At 49.7% G+C, this 20,403-nt stretch overlaps 2 protein-coding genes across 5 annotated transcripts in view; one reads left to right on the forward strand and one right to left on the reverse strand.

The window, feature by feature from the left end:
- The window catches only part of LOC122103295 (myosin phosphatase Rho interacting protein), a 144,621-nt gene extending 140,075 nt beyond the window's left edge, over window positions 1–4,546 (forward strand). For 2 of the 3 annotated variants that reach the window (XM_042673833.1, XM_042673835.1), the window contains one exon: window positions 3,643–4,546. In XM_042673833.1, the coding sequence (XP_042529767.1) occupies window positions 3,643–3,714 (72 nt within the window). In that variant the 3' untranslated portion in view covers window positions 3,715–4,546. The remainder of the gene's footprint in view (window positions 1–3,642) is intronic. The other variant, XM_042673834.1, reaches the window with a different exon arrangement.
- Window positions 185–19,064, reverse strand: Pld6 (phospholipase D family member 6). Of its 2 annotated transcripts, XM_042673837.1 has the most exons (3): window positions 18,641–19,064; window positions 14,729–15,422; window positions 185–195 (listed from the first exon to the last, which is right to left on the reverse strand). In XM_042673837.1, the coding sequence occupies exons 1-2, from the start codon at window positions 19,062–19,064 to the stop codon at window positions 15,175–15,177; spliced, it is 672 nt and encodes a 223-aa protein (XP_042529771.1). In that variant the 3' UTR covers window positions 185–195; window positions 14,729–15,174. The 2 variants fall into 2 exon arrangements, with proteins under 2 accessions (XP_042529771.1, XP_042529772.1); XM_042673838.1 differs by lacking the exon at window positions 185–195 and having other exon boundaries at window positions 15,184–15,422; window positions 18,645–19,064.
- Between the last annotated feature and the right edge of the window lie 1,339 nt (window positions 19,065–20,403).

The raw sequence follows: 20,403 nt of genomic DNA on the forward strand, positions 1-20,403 counted from the left end.
CTGCTCACACCTCCACAGCACACACCTTCATAATCGTTACTTTATTTCATTTTTCTCAGCAAGCACACACAAAGTCCATGAGATGTCCCAGTAGCTGTCCTGGGGAGCTTACTGGCACTCTAACCCCTTCACAGAGCTGAGCCCACCCAGCTAGGTGGGCAGGTGTGATCTCTGCACAGCCCTGAACTCACACACCTTCTCTGGAAGCAAGCCATTTACCCTGTGTCAAAATAGGCAGTGGCAGAAACCTGCTGTTCTTGGCAAGTGAAGACTTCCCAGGAGCTCCTGACACATGGAGCTGGTCCCCACTGCCCAGCTCTTGCTCTCTCCTCTCTTCCTCCTCTCCTCCTTCCCTTCTCTCGCCCCCCCCCACCCCCCCTGTCCCACCCCGCCCTCTTTATTCAAGAACCTGAGCAGCACACCATGTGCAGCAGCTGGGGGAATGGCTGAGTAAATGGTCTGGTGACCACATGTAGGGAGGATGAGTATCAACTGCCCCCTTCTTTTTGTTTTTTCTTTTGGTGCCAGTCCTGGGGCTTGAACTCAGAGCCCAGGCACTGTTTCTGAGCTTTTGTGCTCAAGGTTAGTGCTTTGCCACTTGAGCCACAATATCACTTCCAGCGTTTTGTTGTTTTTTTTAATTTAGAGATGAGTTTGTGGTCTTTTCTGCCCAAGCCGCTTTGAACTGCGATCCTCAGAGCCCAGCCTCCTGAGTAGGACTACAGGTGTGAGCTACCAGCACCTAATAAGGAATCATTTAACAACATGATAGGCTTGATTCTTAGGCCTCATGGGAGATGCCCTAATAAAGGTGGTAGATGGGTGGAATCCACCTGTTAGAGGAAGAACAGCAGGAAGGTGCTGTGTGGCTGCCACTCAGTGGCTCTGACAAGGAAGCACAGCTCAGGGATGGCACAGTGCTGCCCTGCTGACAGTACCCAGGTGCCAGCTCCTGCACACAGCTTACCATTTCTCCAGCCTCCTGGCCGCCAGCAAGAAACATCAGCCTGAGGCTCAGATGAAAGGTGTTGGCTTTAGGAAGAGTACAGAACACCCAAGGGCTTTAGCCTAGTTGTGTTGAGTATTCTCCAATCCCAAGTCATTTGTACCTAAATGTATGACTGAAAACTTAAGTCTAGGGGCTGGGAAGTTGGCCAGTGGTAGAGCGCTTGCCTTGTATGCCTGAGGCCTAGGTTCCATTCCTCAGCACCACATAAGCAAAAAGAAAAAAGCCGCAAGTGGCGCTGTGGCTCAAGTGGTAGAGTGCTAGCCTTGAGCTGAAGAGCTGAGGGACAGTGCCCAGAGTTCAGGCCCCACGACCGGACCCCAAAAAAAAAAAGTCTAGGCTTAAACATGACTTAAAAAAAAAAAAAAAAGTCCAGGTGTATTTAAAGAATGCATATATAAGCTAATAAAAATATATGTAACAAAAAAAAAGTAAAAGGAAACCTGTTCTAGCTCAAAGCTGATGAATTCAGCCATTGCCTTTGAACACTTGAAAACACTTGGGAACTTGGTGTTCACTGGGTGATTTGGGCCTTTGAATAAGGCCTAGAAACAGCTGGAAAGGGGCGGGGACACTGGAGGAAACAGTGCTGTGGGGTTTCCAGGCATGCACATGACCCCGGGCAGGGACATGTAGACAAGCAGAGGGCTCAGCAGCAAAAGTCTGGCTGGTGACAGTGCTGGATTCTGGAGCAAAGGGCTGAGAAGGGCTGCTGGGATGAGTCCCCACTTACAGGGAAGATGAGGGAAAGGTAGAGGGAGACCTAGACACAACATCCCATGGTGCTTTCTCAGATTTTTAGGGTGGGTGGGGTATTTGGTGTGCAGGGCATGCTTGGGCCCAGCAGAAAGACAGAGCTGTACAGCCATGCTGGGGACACCAGGTACTCTGTGGGGCTGTCAGTGCTCCCTGAATCCATTTGGAGCCTTCTTGTAGTCTCACACAGAGACAGGAAACAAGTTGGCCAAAACTCGCCTCCACTGATGCTTTTTTATATGGTCTCTGCTGTGCCCTGACTGGTGTTTTCCAGGAATATTCTTTACTGCCTCACTCCGTGCTATAAGTCAAAGCAAGTTAGTTGCTTACCAGCAGCACAGCCTATTCGGAGACTCACAGCAGAAATAGGTAGCTTAATTCTGCTGTGAGCTTGTGGGGGCCTGTATCTGAGACCTGGGGGTGGGTGGTGGTAGAGGAAGTATGAGCCCCAAAGGGAGCCAACTGTACCCAAAGCCTACAAAAGCAGTACCCCAGGAGGGTGGCAAGAGATGAGCATTGCGGGGATGCAAGGGGCAGCAGGGTTTGGCCTGCTTTCTACCCTCAGAATTATGAGCATAACCAGCTGAGCTTACTCTGCCTGTGAGCCATCCAATGCCTACTGTAGCCTGGCCCTATTACCTAGCTTCTGTTGCCGTATGCAGGGCTGTCTGCGTGTGTTTCAGGAGCAGCTGCTGACTGAAATCCTAACTGAAGGTCCTATAGCACTGAGCACTTAAAGCAGTACAGGCCACCCCAACCATTCTCCAGCTGACCTGTCCCAGCAGGGACTTAGTGTCAGTCTGTCTGTCCTGGGGTGGCTGGATGTTCTGCTCTGTGCTGGCCAGCTCAGTCTGGCCAACATGGGACATCTTGAGACAGGGGTCTCAAGTAGGTATACACCTGCTCATAAGCAGTAGTACCCCAGAACAGAAAGCACTCAGAGCTCCCCTCTTTCTTCAGCCCAGGAGGAAGCTGAGCCCCAACCTTGGGAAGAGCCATGAGCTGCCCAGTGCTAGGGCGCCACAATTGTGTGTGGGTCCAACAGGTAGTTTCACACTGTCCTGAATTCTGCCTAAAACTAGTCTGAGTGGGAAATAACTTTGGATTCCTATTTAGTGATAAAGCCTGTGCCTTGCCAGCTCTGTGTGGGTGAGACTCAAACAGCCTATGAGGCTGAGCCTGCTGCTGACCACTAATACAGGAGTTGGCACTGTGAGAAGCCAGGCCCAGCAGAAACCCAACTGGCTTTCTAAAAAGTGCTGCTGTGTTTCTTGTGTAGATGAAAATTTGTAAGGGTAAATTGGGAAGTAACCTCTCCTGTTAGCAGCCTGTCCTTTGGGGACATCTAGTATTCCATGTATATAGACTTGTTGCTTCTCCATTCCAGAAAGTGTCAATAGGACACAATGACACATTCCTAAGCTTGCAACATCTAGTGGCCCCACCCCTCAGTTCCCATCAGAAAAAAAAGCTTGAGGTGGGGCAGGATGGCAGCCCCAGGGAGCAGGACACTCATCCTGACACAGGTGGTCAAGTTGGTAAGCAGAGGCACGGAGGTGCCCACATCCACACCAAGGAAGGTGGTGGAAGCAGCACAGGCCTTTCCCAGCTGGGCCAGTCTGCTTGCTGCTCACGATTCCAGAGTCCACAACTGCACTGCTTAGACACATCCTCATTTCTCTTGAGTTCTCCATTTTCCATCCAAGTGAGAGTCTGCAGGAAAAATACATTCCACCAGTAACATTTCACAGGGTGCTGTGCCCAGCATGCCCACTAATCAATCTCAGGAGACTGCCCCTCCGCCTCTTTGTCTGCGCCTGCACACCCAAACCGCTTGGGCACCCATGTCGGTGAGTTTAACACCGCTTCTCCTCCACCAGAGTCTGAAGGAAGGCCTGACGGTGCAGGAGCGTTTGAAGCTCTTTGAATCCAGGGACTTGAAGAAAGACTAGCTGCGTCCTGGTCCACTCAACACGCACTCTTCCCAGCTGGCAGCGGCACAACCCGAGCGTGGCTTCTTGTCTGCACCTTTGTTTTTTATTGTACTGTCAACGTTAGCTGTGGGTATGGATGCATGAGAGACTGGTGTATGGGTTGTCTGCACCATTCCCTGCTGTGTTGGTTCTGACTTCTCGTTGTCTTTATCACAGCTTTTTCCCATGGTATTCCAAAAGTAGTCAAGCTCAAGCAGTGGGGTGAGCAGCGCCCTCCCGCTGTCCCAGGGCACTCACTGTCAGTATTAAGGCACAGCAGCCTGTTGATAAGCTAGCCCTGCCTCTGAGCACAAGTGCAGGAAGCTGCCTGTGGCTCTGCTCTGCTGCATGAGCCTGAGCACTCACAGATGGACACAACCCTGCTGGGCACAGCAGAGCCACCTGGCTGTCTTGGTTTGGCCTACGGTGGCTCGCCAGCCTGGTTGCTAGAGGAGGAGGAGGCCTGGGGTGGGGGTACAGCCTACAGGCATTGCCTTTTTGGCCTAGGAGGATAGCATTTTGTATTTGTTCCACTAATGCAGCTTAGAACCACGCCCCAGATAATCCTGGCAAACCTTTCACAACCTGGAAAATGTTGAAAGCAGCCATTCCTATTTTTGTTTTTTATTAAATCTTGCACAAAACCCCTGGCCCTCTCATTCCTTCCTCCGCCCATGCCCCCCCTGTTCTGCAGTCACTGTCTTCCAGCTGCGGGGATTGGTGGCCTGCAGCCTGGGGCTTTGGCTGCCAGAAGTGAAGAATTCCTCCAGGAGTCTCCAGAGGGGAGAAGGTTGCTGGGTTTAAGTCTTCCTGAAGAAAAACTCATGCTTTTGAGAAGGCCCAAGAGGAGGTTCCATTCAAAGTCAGGAAAGTCCAGTGGGTGGTCAGAACCCAATGAGAGAACAGCCAACAGACCGTGCTCAGGACTCCAGTTGATCATGGCTCTGGAAAAGTTCCCTTGTGGTATCAGCTTGTGTGTGGTAAACCCTAAAGTGAGCCAGTGCTAAAAGTTAGCTTTTCTAACAGTCTGAGTAGGGCCTATTTCCTGCCCAGAACAATCTGCAGCACTTTTTGAAAATCTCTTGTTTCTGTTCTAGTCCTGCTAAGATGCAAACACAAAGCCCCAGCTGCTAGGTCCACTGACTCCAGGCCTGGAGCTCTCCTTTGTGCTAATGCAAGGGTTGGTTGGGTTGTCTCTGGGGACATGGATACTTGGAGAGAGAAAAGTACAGAAATTCTTGGTCAGTTTCTTGATGAGTTAATCAGCTGACTACCGCCAGTGAGTGCAGGAGGAGGACCGAACCTGGGAGGTCAGAAGGCTGAGGCCCACCCTATGTGCTCTCCTCGCTGGGAGGCACACACCTTTGCTACTGTTCCATGTTCCCAATAGCAAGAGCAAACCAAATATGCTTTAAAATCTATCAGATCACCAGTGTTTTGAGAAATGCCAACATGGGAATGTGCTGGACACACTGTGCATGTGTCTGAGGACTAATGCTTTCTCCACTGAAGCATGGTTTATGGTTCCTTGGTGACCTCCTCCTCCTGCATCACTTTTGATGAAAGCAGGTCCACCACAGATAGAAAGAGCCCTTGTTCTTGTCATCATTTTCTCTTAGGAAAGGAACTTGGGGTTTGCAGTATGTGAGGTTTGGAGTCAGGAGATAAGCAAGTGGGCACCTGCGCTCCACCCATCCTGCTAGTCAGGGTTCCAGCTTCACCCCAAGAGATACGCTGCCTAAAAGGCTGGTTCAGTGTGTGGGTATGACCAAGAAAAAAACTGGATATATTCTGGCTCTCTCTGGCAAAGAGCTGGCAGCCTGGGCAGCTGTGAGCAGTGACACTCAGGGATGGCTCCTTTCTGGGTCAGGATGAGTGTTTTCTGCTGGACAGTCCTGTCCTCCAGCTGGAGTAACCAGACAGGAAAGACAAGGTGGCCCAGGTGCATTCCGGAGGGAAGAAGAAAGAACTGAGCATGTGGAAGTGGACTGTGCAGTGGCCAGGAAGGTCCTTCTCCAGGCTGCCTGGGTGGCAGGGGCTGTGGAGATGACTGGGAGCCTCAGGCTGCTCCTATAACAGAATAGCCATGGCAGGGTTTCCCTCTTTACAGCAAAGAGAATGGTGAAAGGCATTCACAGTTCCGAATGTTTTCTTGTGAATGCTCATTTGAAATGGGCCAGGTACCTGCAAGCAAACCATGCCAGGAACAAGAGCACAAGCACACACAGAAGACTCATCTGCTGGTCAAGTTGCCAGCATGGGATGGCAAGCAGGGGACAATGCTTCAGGGGGTCCACTGGCCACAGTCTCCCTAGTAAGAAGCAGAGCTGCAGGCAGTCCGGAGGAAAACAAGTTGGAAATGTGGGCTCAGTGAGTCAGCTTAAGACAGAAGGGCCCTCAGAGACAAGCCTGCCCTGGGAAGAAGTGTGCAACTGAACTAGGCAAGAGGATCACAAATTTGAGGCCAGCCTGGGCAATTCAGCAATGAGGCAGGTAGTATGTCACTCTGTGGTAGAGAACCTACCTAGCAAGCGCAAGGCCCAGGGTCAATGCTTATTTAGCGCTTACAAAAAAAAAAAAACACCAAAGTTTTGACACTTGAACATGTCCATGAGTCTTGACAGGATTTGGTGGACGTGTGGAAGGACAGTGTGCCTGTACCCCATGAAGCATGCCAAGGAGTGCAGTCCTTTTCACCTCTGCCTGGTGCCCTCCCAAGGAGGTACCTGGGTACCACGTGGCCAGAGTCTGAGGCCAGGGATGGTATCCTAGCCTGGCAGGATGTGCCAAATCCCTGCACACACATCCCTACCAACAAGCTGTCTCTAGAACCAAGGCTGGATATGCACTACCAGGCCTCACAAAGCCTGATGGCAGGGAAAGGGCTCAAAGCGCAATCTGGAGTCACTGTACCTACGTGTACACATCTGATACAAGCCATGAGCCCGCAGACTCCTACCTGTACTTAGCAGCAGGTGAACACTGAAGCTGCAGCAACAGCACTGGTCCCTTCTGGAAAAGGGAACATATGCCAGCACCTCATTTGCCTGCGTGCAGAAGAATGCCTGGTCCTCTAGAACGTGGCCTCACTTCTCTAGAAACAGATGGCACTTGCCTTCTCAGCTCCTTCCGAGGCTGAAAGTGGAGTCCACAGGACGAGAGCCACTGCACAACCCAGACGCGTGGGCTTGTTTTCCTCAAACTTTCCTGTATGTGGGCTGCATGGGGCACGTAGTATAAATACTGGTGACAAGTGACTGCAGGGATTTTTGTGACAAAGTTTGTGTGGAATTTTTTTCTTTTTTAATTTTTTATCATGACACCCCTTTCTCAAGATGGGGAGGAAGCACTGAGTGCAGCCTTGTACTCTGCTCAGCATTTGCAGAACATAAGTTAATGACTATCTTTTTTAAAGCCTTGCCACTGAAAGTTTTAAAGAATCTGTACAGCATCTAAGGATCGCCACCCATCACACCCACACTTGTTCACTAGGAGAATTAGTGTTCTTGTTCTTGGTAGAACCCTTCAGAATCCTCACATAAACGCAGGGAAGTAAGGGGAAAGGTCTGCAGGTAGAGGCCTGTCAGAAATCGCAGCTGAAGACACAGGCCTGTGGTGGCCTAGGCACCATACCTAGTTGCTCACAGCTTTAGGCTGCTTAGGGGCAGGCTTTGCAGAGTAGCTATCTAGTTACAGCTGATCGCACAGTGGCAGTCTCAAAGCTTCCACTGTGTTTCTGCACTTCACCAGAGCTGTAGGAGGATCCAAGGTTCACTGAGAGCTTGGGTTATGATTTCCATATTTTTTTGTTTTTTGGTCGGATATGGGGCTTGAACTCTGGGCCTGGGCGCTGTCCCTCAGCTCTTCAGCTCAAGGCTAGCGCCCTACCACTTGAGCTACAGTGCCAATTCCGGTTTTCTGGTGGTTTATTGGAGATAAGAGTTTCATGAACTTTCCTGCCCGGGCTGGCTTTGAACCGCGATCCTCAGATCTCAGCCTCCTGAGTAGCTAGGACTTTTTGATTTCCATGTTTGACAGAGCCTTCCTGGCACACAGTTTAAATTCAATGTAAAGAAATAAAGTTTGGGGAAACGGGTATCACCAGATTCAGAAAATCTTCTGCAGCCTGCTATGGTCAACATGTCCTGGGGTTTTTTTTTTTGTTGTTTTCTGTTGTTTTTTGTTTTGTTTTTTTCCATTTAGAAGATAGCCATATCACCTTGCTGGTTTTATTTTAGCAAAGAATAGATTGTAAGAACTCTAAATTCATTATTGTGTTGTTGCACAAAACTTCAATTGAAAGAATATTAAATGATTTTAGGAGTTTCCTTTGAATGTATTTACTGCTCAGATTGAAACTCAAGTCCATGGTGATATTTATGAAGCATAAACTACCCAGTGGCTCCTGGACAATCCAGTCTCGGTGACCTTCCATACACTGCCCTCATATCAGGGTGAGTCTCTCAGCTCTGTGGTCACAAATCAGACTTCCAGCTGAGGGGAGGAGTCATCCATGAAGGAAATGTACAGATCACTTCTGCTATCCATTCAGCTGTCACAATAAAGGTTCAAACAACAAGCTCAAACCATCTTAGCTGGTGTTTAATTTCTGTTCAAAAACAATGATTTTGGTTACCACACTAGAAATTATGTGCAGAATAAAGGTTCAATGAGTGGAGCCAGCTCTCATCTCAGGTCTGAGAAACCCCTGGGGCTGCGGAGCTGAGCACTGAACAGACCTGAGCTTGCCCCACCCCCACTGACAATTCAACACTTTCTGGTCCAGCTTTTGGCTTTTTTCCTACAAGCTTGTGATCAAGTGTTCACTACAATTGAAGTGCTGCTTTATTCAAGATATTTATTTCTCTGTATGACATGCTAGTCCTGTGGCTGATCACTCTTACTTTGTGAATATCCCTTCACTTTACATGAGCTATATCATAATAAACTATTTTTGCATCACCCTTGGCGTGCTGTGTGAGGAGTGTTCACTGACATGTCTGCCACATACCTTTAGGTCACAAGTCAGAAACTGATTGGCAGCTTAGCTATTATCTAGAGTGGGGTGGGTTTTTAAAAGTTTTCTAACCTTTTTGTTTTCCATTTAAAAAACTTTACAGCCTCAAATTCATTGTGTGTGTGTGTGTGTGTGCGCGTGTGCATGTGTTGTGAGGGATTGAATCCAGAATGCTTGGCAAGCACTCTACCACTTGAGCTATGCACCCAGCTCTTATTTTGAGGGGATAAACTCTTGCTTTGTCTAGGCCCAGAAGCTGGAATTACAGGCAGTGTGCCATCACACTAGGCTACTTTGTTTTAAATAAGGAAGATTTTCAAATAAATTCAGCTTTTATATGTTCACATGTAAGCCACAATAAAATATCTTACATCCAGAATCTAAAAACTTTTAGGGGCTATTAAAACACAGTAAGAAATTCTGATGGTGCTGCCCCCATTAGTCAGGTTCTATAACTTTTCCATCCTGCCCCTCTTATTTAAAGTAACTATGAACCCAAGGTGTCTAGCATGCTGGACAGTCACCCTGCCTCCCTCTGAGCCACATTTCCCAGCCTGAAGTGAGGCCTAGCCTGGCCTCACTACCCTGCAGTCATCATGTCTTGCCCTCTGACAGAGTTGCAGTAAAATTGTATCTTGTTTTAAAAAACACATGCTATATCATATTCAAGACTTATACAGGGCTGGGAGGTTGGCGCTTGCTTCATATGCAGGAGGCCCTAGTTTTGATTCCTCAGCACCACATAAGCAAAAAGAAAAAAGCCGGAAGTGGGGCTGTGGCTCAAGTGGTAGAGCGCTAGCCTTGAGCTGAAGAGCTGAGGGATAGCGCCCAGGCCCAGAGTTCAGCCACCACGACTGACAAAGACACACACCATTATAAAATTCAACAAACAGCACTCAGTATGATATAACCTAAGTAAATGAACAATTATTTTCACAGCTCCTTTAATCAAGTGCAAGCTGCTCCCACCTTTAACCCTAGCTAACGCAGGAGACTGAGATCTTAAGATCACAGTAAGAATCTGTAATACTTTGATATTCTTTCATCTCCACTTAATCACTTGAGCTATGGCTCAAGTGGTAGAGTGCCAGCCTAGAGAGAAAAAGTGCAAGGCCTTAAACACATAATGTGTTTTGCCTGTTTAAAAAATCAATAGGGGGGGCTGGGAAGGTGGCTCAGTGGTAGAGCACTTGCCTTGCATGCTCGAGGCCCTGGGTTCGATTCCTCAGCACCACATAAGCAAAAAGAAAAAAGCCGGAAGTGGCGCTGTGGCTCAAGTGGTAGACCACTAGCCTTGAGCTGAAGGGCTGAGCGACAGCGCCCAGGCCCAGAGTTCAGGCCCCATGACTGGACCCAAAAAATAAAAATAAAAAAAAAATCAATAGGGGGCTGGGAAGGTGGCTCAGTGGTAGAGAGCCCTGGGTTTGATTCCTCAGTACCACATAAGCAGAAAAAGCTGGAAGTGGTGCTATGGCTCAAGTGGTAGAATGCTAGTCTTGAGCTGAAGTGCTCAGGGATAGCACCCAGGCCCAGAGATAAGGCCCCACAACCGACAAAAATAAATAAATAAATAAATAGTGCTGGGAAGGGGGCTTAGTGGCAGAGTCCTTGCCTAGCATTTATGAAGCCTAGGTTCGATTCATCAGTACCACATAAACAGAAAAGGCCAGAAGTGGCACCATGGTTAAAGGGGTAGACTGCTAGTCTTGAGTAAAAAGTTCAGGGAGAATGCCCAGGCCCTGGGTTCAAGCCCCAGGACTGGCAAAAAAAAAAAAGGCCAGCCGGGCACCAATGGCTCACACCTGTAATCCTAGCTACTTAGGAGGCTGAGATCTGAGGATTATGGTTCAGAGTTAGTCCAGGTAGGAAAGTCCATGAGACTCTTATCTCCAATAAACCACCAGAAAACCAGAAGTGGCACTGTGGCTCAAGTGGTAGAGCGCTAACCTTGAGCTGAAGAGCAGAGGAACAGCACCCAGGCCCAGAGTTCAGGCTCCATGACCAAAAAAAGAAAACAATTGCAAATCGAATCTCTTAAGATGAAAACTCAGCTATCGCACTGGGCCACCTACGCCAGGGTCTCACAGGGACATCTGCTCTGCACACAACATGGCATAGAGGAAGTAAAACTACATGCAAGTGACATGGACATGGGAAATTCTAAGGAATCCATTCATCTTTTGTTAGAAGTAGTAAATTATACCAGGCTTACAGAACACCAGATTAGTGTACAAAAATCAGTTGCATTTTGACACATAGGATCAGACACTGAAAGTAAGCAATTACATTTATAAAGCAAAATTTTAAAGTATGGAAAAGCTGGGTGCCAGTGGTTCACTGCTGTAATCCTAGCTACTCAGAAGGCAGAGATCTGAGGATTGTGGTTCAAAGCCAGGCTAGGCAGGAAAATCCGTGAGACACGTCTCCAGTTAACCAGAAGAGCAGGAGTGGCACTGTGGCTCAAGTGGTAGAACGCTTGCCTTGACCACAAAGAGGCTCAGGGACAGTTCCCAGGCCCAGAGTTCAAGACACACACACACACACACACACACACATATACACAGACACACACACAACGTATATACACATACATATAAATGTGTGTAAGTATGGGATCTGCACACTCCGCACACAGGAAATTAAAGGAGATAGGTGGAAGCTGTCTCACATCCACAGATTGAAAGAAAAGGTGGTAGTACTCTCCAACATGGTCTATAAGCCAACACATTCTCTATCAAAATCGCGCATGCCTTTAAAAAACTGCTCAGCTGATAACTCATGGGGAAGCTGAGTGCTGGTGGCTCACACCTGTAATCTAGGTACGCAGGAAGCTGAGGTCTGAGTATCATGGTTCAAAGCCAGTGCCAGGGCAAGAAACTCTGGGAGACTTATGTATAATTAACCACCAAAAAGCTGGGAGCTGAGGCTCAAGTGGTAAAGCAATAGCCTTGAGCAAAAAAGTTTAGGGACTGTGCACAGGCCCTTAGTTCAAGCCCCAGGACTGTCATGTGCATGCTGACACACAGGGATGAAAGGAACCCAAAACAGACAGACCAACATTGGAAAAAAACAGGACTTGCTACCAGGTTTCAAAGCATAATAACTTCAGTAATCAAGGCAATGTATGTCCTGGCATTAGCATGGACAAATCAATGGGAACAGAATCAGAGAGTTCAGAAATACACCCTTAAAATAATGGGCAGCTCATTTTCAACAGGAGTGTCAATACAATTCACTGAGAAATTATCTTAAATAATGCTGAGACAGTGGAAAGCTACACTTAAGGAATGAAGTTTTCCAGGTATCAGTGGCTCATGCTTATAATCCTAGCTACTCAGGAGGCTGAGATCTGAGGTTTGAAGCCAGCCTGGGCAGAAAAGTCCCCATGAGACTCTTATCTCCAATTAACCACCCAAAAACTGGAAGTGGTGCTATGGTTCAAGTGGTAGAATGCTAGCCTTGAGCACAAAGAGGCTCAGGGACAGTGCCCAGGCCCTGAGTTCAAGCCTCACAACCAACAACAAAAGGAATGAAAAGTTAACTGCTGGTGGCTCACACCTGTGATCTTAGCTACAGAGGAGGCTTAGGTCCAAGGATTGTAGTGTGAAACCAGTTCACAGTAAACACTGTGAGACTTTTTTTTTTTTTTTTGCCAGTCATGGGGCCTGAACTCTGGGTCTGGGCGCTGTCCCTCAGCTCTTCAGCTCAAGGCTAGCGCTCTACCACTGGAGCCACAGCACCACTTCCGGCTTTTTCTGTTTATATGGTGTTGAGGAATCAAACCCAGGGCCTCATGCATGCAAGGCAAGCACTCTACCACTGAGCCACCTTCCCAGCCCTCTGTGAGACTCTTATGTCCAATTTTCCACCAAAAAGCTAGAAGTGAAGATGTGGCTCAAGTGGTAGAGCAGCTGGGAATGTGGCCTACTGGTAGGGTGCTTGCCTAGCATGCATGAAGCCCTGAATTTGATCCCTCAGAACCACAACAGTAAAGGCCGAAAGTGGTGCTGTGGCTCAAGTAGTAGAGTGCTAGCCTTGAGCTAAAGCAGCTCAGGAATATGTCTAGGCCCTGAGTCCAAATCCCAGGACCGGCACACACACACACACAAAAGTATATAAGGGGCAGGAAATGTGGCTTAGTGGCAGAGTGCTTGGGTTCAATTCCACAGTACCACACAAACAGAAAAAGCCAGAAGTAGCACTGTGACTCTAGTGGTAGAGTGCTAGCCTTGAGAAGTAGCTCAGGGAGAGTGCCCAGGCCACGTTCAAGCCCCAGGACTGGCAAAAAACTAAAAAATCAAGTGGTAGAGCACTACTTCTGAGCCTGAAGCACAAAATCTCAAGGATAGTACCCAAGCCCTGAATTCAAGCCTCAGGATTGACATACATATAGGAGGGGGGAGGGGGGAAACAAACAAACAAACAGGAAATCTGACAGTTTCACAAGTCTTAAAACATTGCTAGAGGTAGCTTAGCCAGGCTATTTTCGATGTATGTGACACCTAGTGGAAACACACTGCCACATTCCTCCCACTTACTCTCTGGAACAGACAGGACAGCTGGTGGAGGCTGGGGTTCTCTTGCACTCACATATACACCCCATCCCAGGTCAGGGAAGTAAGCAGGAAGAAATGGCTAGGATCACACGTTTTATTTTGGTTTTGGTCATGGGGCTTGAACTCTGGGCCTGGACGCTGTCCCTGAGCTCTTCTGCTCAAGGCTAGTGCTCTACCACTTGAGCCACAGCACCACTTCTGGTTTTCGGAGTGGTTTTTTGGAGATAAGAGTCTCATGGACTTTTCCTGCCTGGGCTGGCTTTGAACCGTGATCCTCAGATCTCAGCCTCCTGAGTACAGTAGCTAAGATTACAGGCGTGAGCCACTGGCGCCGGGCTAGGATCACACTTCCTATCTCCTAAGTTTCCAAAATAGTCCCAAAGCAACTGGGACATTTTGACAAAACAATCCAGGAGGTACACAGGTAATACCTCAGTCTTGTTGCTGTTTGACTGCTGCTGTCTAAATCATTGGATGTGTAGCCAAGTCTTACAACACCTGTTGCAAGAAATGCTAGGCTCTGAATTCAAGCCCTATTGCTGCCAAAATAAGAGTGGTTGGGACACAGCAGTTGACGGCAGGGACAGGCACACTCACTTTCCAGAAAAGCATTTATTCAGATGTACTAGCCACCCACAAGTCATCCTCTTATGATGTCCTCTGCCCTCCTTCTAAAACATAACACTGAGAGGAACACCCCATGTGACCACTTCTGGGTACATTACACTTTACAGCTTCCATCGATTATTTTTTAAAATTCCAATTTACTTGCCTAACACTAAGTCAAAGGTAATATTAAAAAGGGAAACATGCGCAAGACCCCGCGTTTATGCACCAGTACCATAAAAAGAAACACACGTGGTGCTGAGCTGTGAGCTGGGGAGAGATGGCATCCACTCAGCCTCAAGAAGGCCACACAGCGCAAGCGCACACAACATGAGCAAAGGCAAAACTGTGGCTTCAGATACCAACTGTGCTACCTGCCCTTATATGTGCTTGACAAAAGAAATTTGAAACATTCACAAACAAGTGAGACACTTTTCCACTCAGGACCTGGGAATACCAGTCCTGAGCTGAGAATATAACATACAACCCACAGCCTCTACCCCCATGCTTCCTCCCTAAGGGGGCATCTCCTGACCCATTGATGAGCAGGAAACAGCTGTGTCCATAGGTGTTAAAGGTGAACTCACTTCTAAGTACACAGATTTGCCTTGAACGTGATGGGGTTAACTATTAAAAGCACAATGTGGAAATGGACCCAGCTTCTGGCTACCTACAGCCTCCCTTGCATAGCATACTAGGGACTAGGCTGAGGGTGAAGCGCGCACGCACTCATGCACGCACTGCACACGCACATGCATACGCGCAAGCACACACACACACACACACAAACCCGTTGGTGCCAGGAAACGCCCACCCTAGGGAGAAGGCTCCTCTTTCCTGGCTTCCTGTCCCCACCAGCCAGGAGCTAACAACAGGAGTGCCAGCCTCAGCAGGAAAGGCCGTCCAAAGAGGCAGAGGGAAACTAAAATAGAAGTGAAACAATTCGGGGGACAGGGGGGAATGTTCGGCCCTGGAGAACCCCTGTCAAAACTTTGGGGTCCACTGCAGGATAAGAACCAGCAAATTCTGAGCAACCTATACTGGGCTGTGGTGGAGACTGACTTGGTGCTAATCAACTGCTCCGTCAACAGAAACTTCCCTCAGTTCTCAGTCAGTTGAGTACTTGAAGGAGCCAGTTTCAGGCTAGCCATTTTCTAGCCTGGAGGGCTTGGAGTACAGCTGAGTGGCTAGCCCAGGCAGTGGGCAGCACAGGCTCTAGCCCCTTCCCCCTTCAGCTCCAACCCAGGTGAACACATAGCTTTAGCAACTTCGCTTTTTTTGGGGGAAAAAGCTATACTTGGTAGGGTCAAACTCTTCCCAGATGCGCTCAAATTCCTCCAGGAACAGCCTCACGTACTCCGCATCCTCCATGATCAGGACATTCTCTCGGTTGTTCTGGATGGCTTGTGTGGTCCAATTGAGGGAACCAGTGATGAGAACCTTTTTGTCCACGATGGCGAATTTGTGATGCATGTAGCCCAAGTCCTGGTCGTGCCGCACCTGGATACCTGCAGGGCAAGGCAGCTTCTCACAACACTGGCCACACATGGCCACAGGGCCATTAATGCCGCTGTTTCCAGCTAGCCACCAGGGAAGCTTGCTGGTCATCTGCTGAAACCAGGGAGAAGGCAGAGCATGGAAGGGCCACAGGGACATGGAGAGCAGGGGCCATGGGCAACAGTGCACTCTTTCCTCTCAGGAATAACCACCCTACCACCCCCTGCTGCGCCTTGTGTCCAAACTGAGCAGCATCTACCTAACTTTTCCACTCTCGTTTGGGCTTGGGAAGGACAAGCTGAAGAACACAAAGAGGACTAGATAGGACGGGAGCAAGAATTGCAGGCAGAACTTCCTAGATGCCTCACTGTCCCTCTATTGCAGCCTGTCACCCTAACCCAGACCCTGGCTTTTGCCTCTTATTTTATGTATATGTCAAAAATGGGGGGAGGCATATGGGGTTGTTACAGTGCTGCAGATGGAACCCAGGGCTTTAGAATGCTAAGTAAACTGCTATGAAAGCCCTCAGCTGCTTTGCTTTCGTTCCCAGCTTTCCCACTCCCTGGCAGGAACAAAGCTTGTAATTGCTGCCACTCATAAATGAGACTAACCTTACAGAAGAGTCGAGGGACTGGGAAGGTGGCTCAGTGGTAGAGTGCTTGCCTTGCATGCATGAGGCCCTGGGTTCGATTCCTCAGTACTACATAAGCAGAAAAAGCTGGAAGTGGCGCTGTGGCTCAAGTGGTAGAGCGCTCCTCTTGAGCTGAGGAGCTGAGGGACAGCGCCAGGCCCAGAGTTCAGGCTCCACGACTGACACATAAAAAATAAAAAAATAAGAGTTGAAAGCAGGAACTTTGAAATAGGGCTGCCAGACTCATCCACTAAACCCACAGGATTTCCAAGTGAGAGAGATTGGATTTCAGATGAACAATGAAGAAGGCTGAAAGGTGTGTGTGTTGCATGTAGCTTCTAGAAGTACACTGACAATTACTAACATATGTGGATGTCATCCTTGAAGCCCTACCTTGAGATCCATCTAAAACTTCCTTTCCCTCCCACTTTTTTTTGGCAGGTCATAGGGCTTGAACTCGGGGTCTGGGCACTGTCCCTGAGCTCTTTTGCTCAAGGCTGGTGCTCTACCATTTAAGCCACAACACCACTTCTGGTTTTCTAGTAGTTAATTGAGATAAGAGTCCCATGAAGGGCTGGGAAGGTGGCTCAATGGTAGAGCGCTTGTCTTGCATGCATGAGGCCCTAGGTTCGATTCCTCAGCACCACAAAAGCAAAAAGAAAAAAAACCAGAAGTGGCACTGTAGCTCAAGTGGTAGAGTGCTAGCCTTGAACTAAAGAGCTGAGACACAGTGCCCAGGTCCAGAGTTCAGACCCCACGACCGGGCCCCCCCTCCCAAAAAAAAAAAGAGTCCCATGAACTTTCCTACCCAGGCTGGCTTTAAAACATGATCCTCAGATCTCAGCCTCCTGCATAACTAGGATTACTGGTGTGAGCAACCAGTGCCACCAGTGAATCTTGTCAGCTATAACTTCAGAGCATCTTTCAATGATCTCACAGAAGCCCTACACGCAGGCACCATAGACCTCTGAGCACCTTTGGCTGCTCCCAACTTCAGGCACAGAGGACCTCTTGCTATCTTTCAACATCAGCTTATCACTGGGACATTTCCACTTGCTGTTCCCCCCTCCCCCCAAAAAAGCCTCTTGCTCCACTGCATTCAATCAAATTAAGACAATGGCTCTGGCCACCATGCTTTCTTCCATACCAGTATCTCCTGTGAATCTTTCAGATCTTTGTGATTTGTGTGCTTATGCATAGGGACTTGTGTACCTACCACTTAGATACAGCCCTAGCAGATACAGGCATACAATGTTCCTGTTGAGTTGAAGGACAATCTAGAAGTCATCCAAGAGGTAGCAGGCAGGACTCATTGGCAGAGTATCCAGCCTTCAGTGGGAGTTTGATTCTTTCCAGACCTGAGATTTTTGTGAGTCTCCAAAAGCTAATCAAATAAAGTTGTTTGTGCCAGAGGTCACCCACATATCTCCCCAATCCCACCAAAATGATCTACAGACAGAACTCTGGGGACTGCCACTAAGAGGGAACAAAAATGCCAATATGTAAACCCCAGGAGTATGCACTGCTTAGGGCAAAGACTAGTGCCATCCAGAGTTAGGGAGCCTGCTTCCTGAGGGGACTTGATATCCCAGGCTGGTGAGATGCTGCAGTCAGACTACACTGCAGCCTAGACACCTCTCAAGGGCTCTCAGCATCAAAGCCACTATGGACACCAGAATACCAGGTCAGATAGATGAGTGTGCTGTTTTCCTCAGGTGCCTGGGCCATAGAGATACCCAAGCTTTATGCCCTATTCGGTGCTAACATGCAGACTGCAGAACACACCTGCCTGTGCCATGTGGTCGAAGGATTGAGAATGCACAGATTGAGGACACGGGTTGCTTCCTTCTGTCTGCACCCTATGTACAGTCATGTCCACTTTTTAGCTGATAAGTATTATGCATTTTCAGAACCCAGCATGAGATTCACTAGTGCATCTGTGAACAACTTCCTCCTTTCCCCCAGCTGAAGCCAAACCCTGGCTTAACTCACTTTCTAATGGGTGGCAATAAGGCTCAAGGTCTCTGCTAGCTACCCACCAGAATTGCTCCCCGGGCCCCATAACTGGGGTTGGAACTCAGGGCTTCAAAGTCTTGCTTTGCTTGCTAAGTTAGCACATTACCACTTGAGCCATGCCTCCAGTCCAGATTTCTACTAATTAACTAAAGGTAGGGTCTCGAGGACTTTCCTGGTGGAAAGCTGGAATCCCAACTCTCCAGGTAGCTGGGTAGGATTCAGGCAGGAGCTACCAACGACTGACTTGCTTTTAAGCTTCAATCTCTATTTCCTGAGCCATCATCACCTGTGGCTGCCAAGTTCCCAAACTGCCGGCCGGTGCTTCCTCACTTCTACCCAGGCAGGTCACAAGCCCACTGCCAGGTCATAAGAACAAGTGGGAATTTCAGAGGTACCACCTGCCGCCATGTGAACGCTGGGGCGGGACAGGAGACCCTGCTCAGAGTCCGGCCATCTTGGCCAGATCTGCCTGGGAGGCAGACTCAAGTTTCTCCGGGTTCAACCGTGCTGCCCACACTCGCTCACAAGGAATTACCGGTGGCCCCGGGCCAGGCTGGCTGCTCTGACCCGGCCTCCACTTACCCGCCTTGCGCAGCAGGCCGATCTGCGAGCCATTGAGGGCCATGTAGTCGCAGTCGGTGATGACGCGCACGCGCACCCCGCGCTGGTGCAAGAGCTGCACGGCGCGGCCCAGCTGCGGGCTGGAGAAGGCGAAGAGGCAGAGCTCGAGGCTGGAGCGGGCCGACAGCAGCGCCCGCAGCAGGCGGCTCAGCGAGCTCTCGCTGTGCGGGAGGCTGCACGGGCAGTCGGCCGGGGACCGGGCCGGCGCCGCGCCCGGGGCCTGCAGCAGGGCCTCGGTGCAGGTCACCTGCGACGGGAAGAAGAGCACCTCGTGTCGCGGCTGCCGCCCGGCCCGCAACCAACGCACCAGCGAGGGCAGCGCCTCCAGGGCCAGCGCAACGCCCGCAAACGCGGCGGCCACCAACCGCCAGTTCACCTTCTCCATGGCGCCGCCGTCGTCGCTGTCTAGGCCCTGCCTTGAGAGCACTGCGCTTGCGCGCCCTGCCACGTGCCAGGCTCCGCCTCCGGCCCACGCCTCTGCTCCGCCTCACCACGTGCTGAAGCACCACGCCCCCTCACCTCACGGCGTGCGTGCCCCGCCCCACGCCCAGTGAACCTCCAACCCGACACCACTCCACCCCGCCCCTGCCGTCCACGCCACGTGCGAGCCAATAATCTACCCTTATTCCTAGCAGCTGCGCTCCAGGCTGCCAAGCCCTGGCCATGACCCAGACAGCCCTGAGATGGGCCAGGGCCCGGTCCCCATCCCTATCCTGCCCGGTCCCAAGCTTAGCAACCTGACATCAGACTCTGTGCAGCTTGGCCAGATTCCTGTGTTCCCTTGGCATACCTGACCGAGGGAAGGGAGACTCCATTTTCTCTATTACACCGTCGGTTCACAAGGAGAATGAAATGAGGCATCAGTCTGTCCTCCAGTCTCTTTCCCAGGTGTGTATCTTCCACAATCCCCCTTGACCTAAGGCCACTCTGACCTAAGGCCACTCTGACCATGGGCTGCGCCTGTGTGGTGTACCTAGCCTGCACTATCCAACAGCCCGGGGTTCTAAGCTGCTTGTGACTATGAGTTCACAGTCACAGTGGGGAGCAGCTGGCAGGGATGGGGGTCTGGAAGCCCATGGAATAATCCACATTGAGGTAGAAACCCCCAAATTTCCTCCCACCTCCGTTACTGGAAGTCCTTGCTCAGCTCTGAGCATAGAGCACAGAGGAGCCATGGCCCTCGGTGGACACCAGGCCTGCTTGTAACAGAGCAAAGCCAGAGCTACTTAAAGAGCTTTCCTGATTCCTGTTCCTGAATCAAGGCTTAGGAATTTGCTTAGCAAAAAAGAGTCTTCTGTCTGTAAGTGGATTGACAGCTCCTGGGACCAACTGCCCTACAACACAGCCTGTGACAGGTTGTGGGGAAGGGGGAATACAGAGGAGATGCATGTGGACAAGCCCCTTCCAGGGAACTTATGGTCCAGGGGAACCGGTTAGCAACTCTGGAAATGTAGGGTAGACATCAAGGTTACACAGGAAGTAAGTACCAACAGCCGACCGGAGCCAGGCTATTTTAGACAGGGAAGTTAGGGGCAAACAAGGGGGAAGGATGGAGGGATATCTGTAGTGAGAATTCAGGGTTGCCTAACAAACATGCATCAGTATATGCATATACGCATGCACACACACACACACACACACAAACACACGATCCACTTTTGTCCCTTGAAGGGATTCAGAAATGCCAGGCCAGTAGCCATAAAAACACCTAATGCCAGTGGCGG

Source organism: Dipodomys spectabilis, unplaced genomic scaffold, assembly GCF_019054845.1.
Source record: "Dipodomys spectabilis isolate Male_0828 unplaced genomic scaffold, ASM1905484v1 ptg000018l, whole genome shotgun sequence".
NCBI lineage: Eukaryota > Metazoa > Chordata > Mammalia > Rodentia > Heteromyidae > Dipodomys > Dipodomys spectabilis.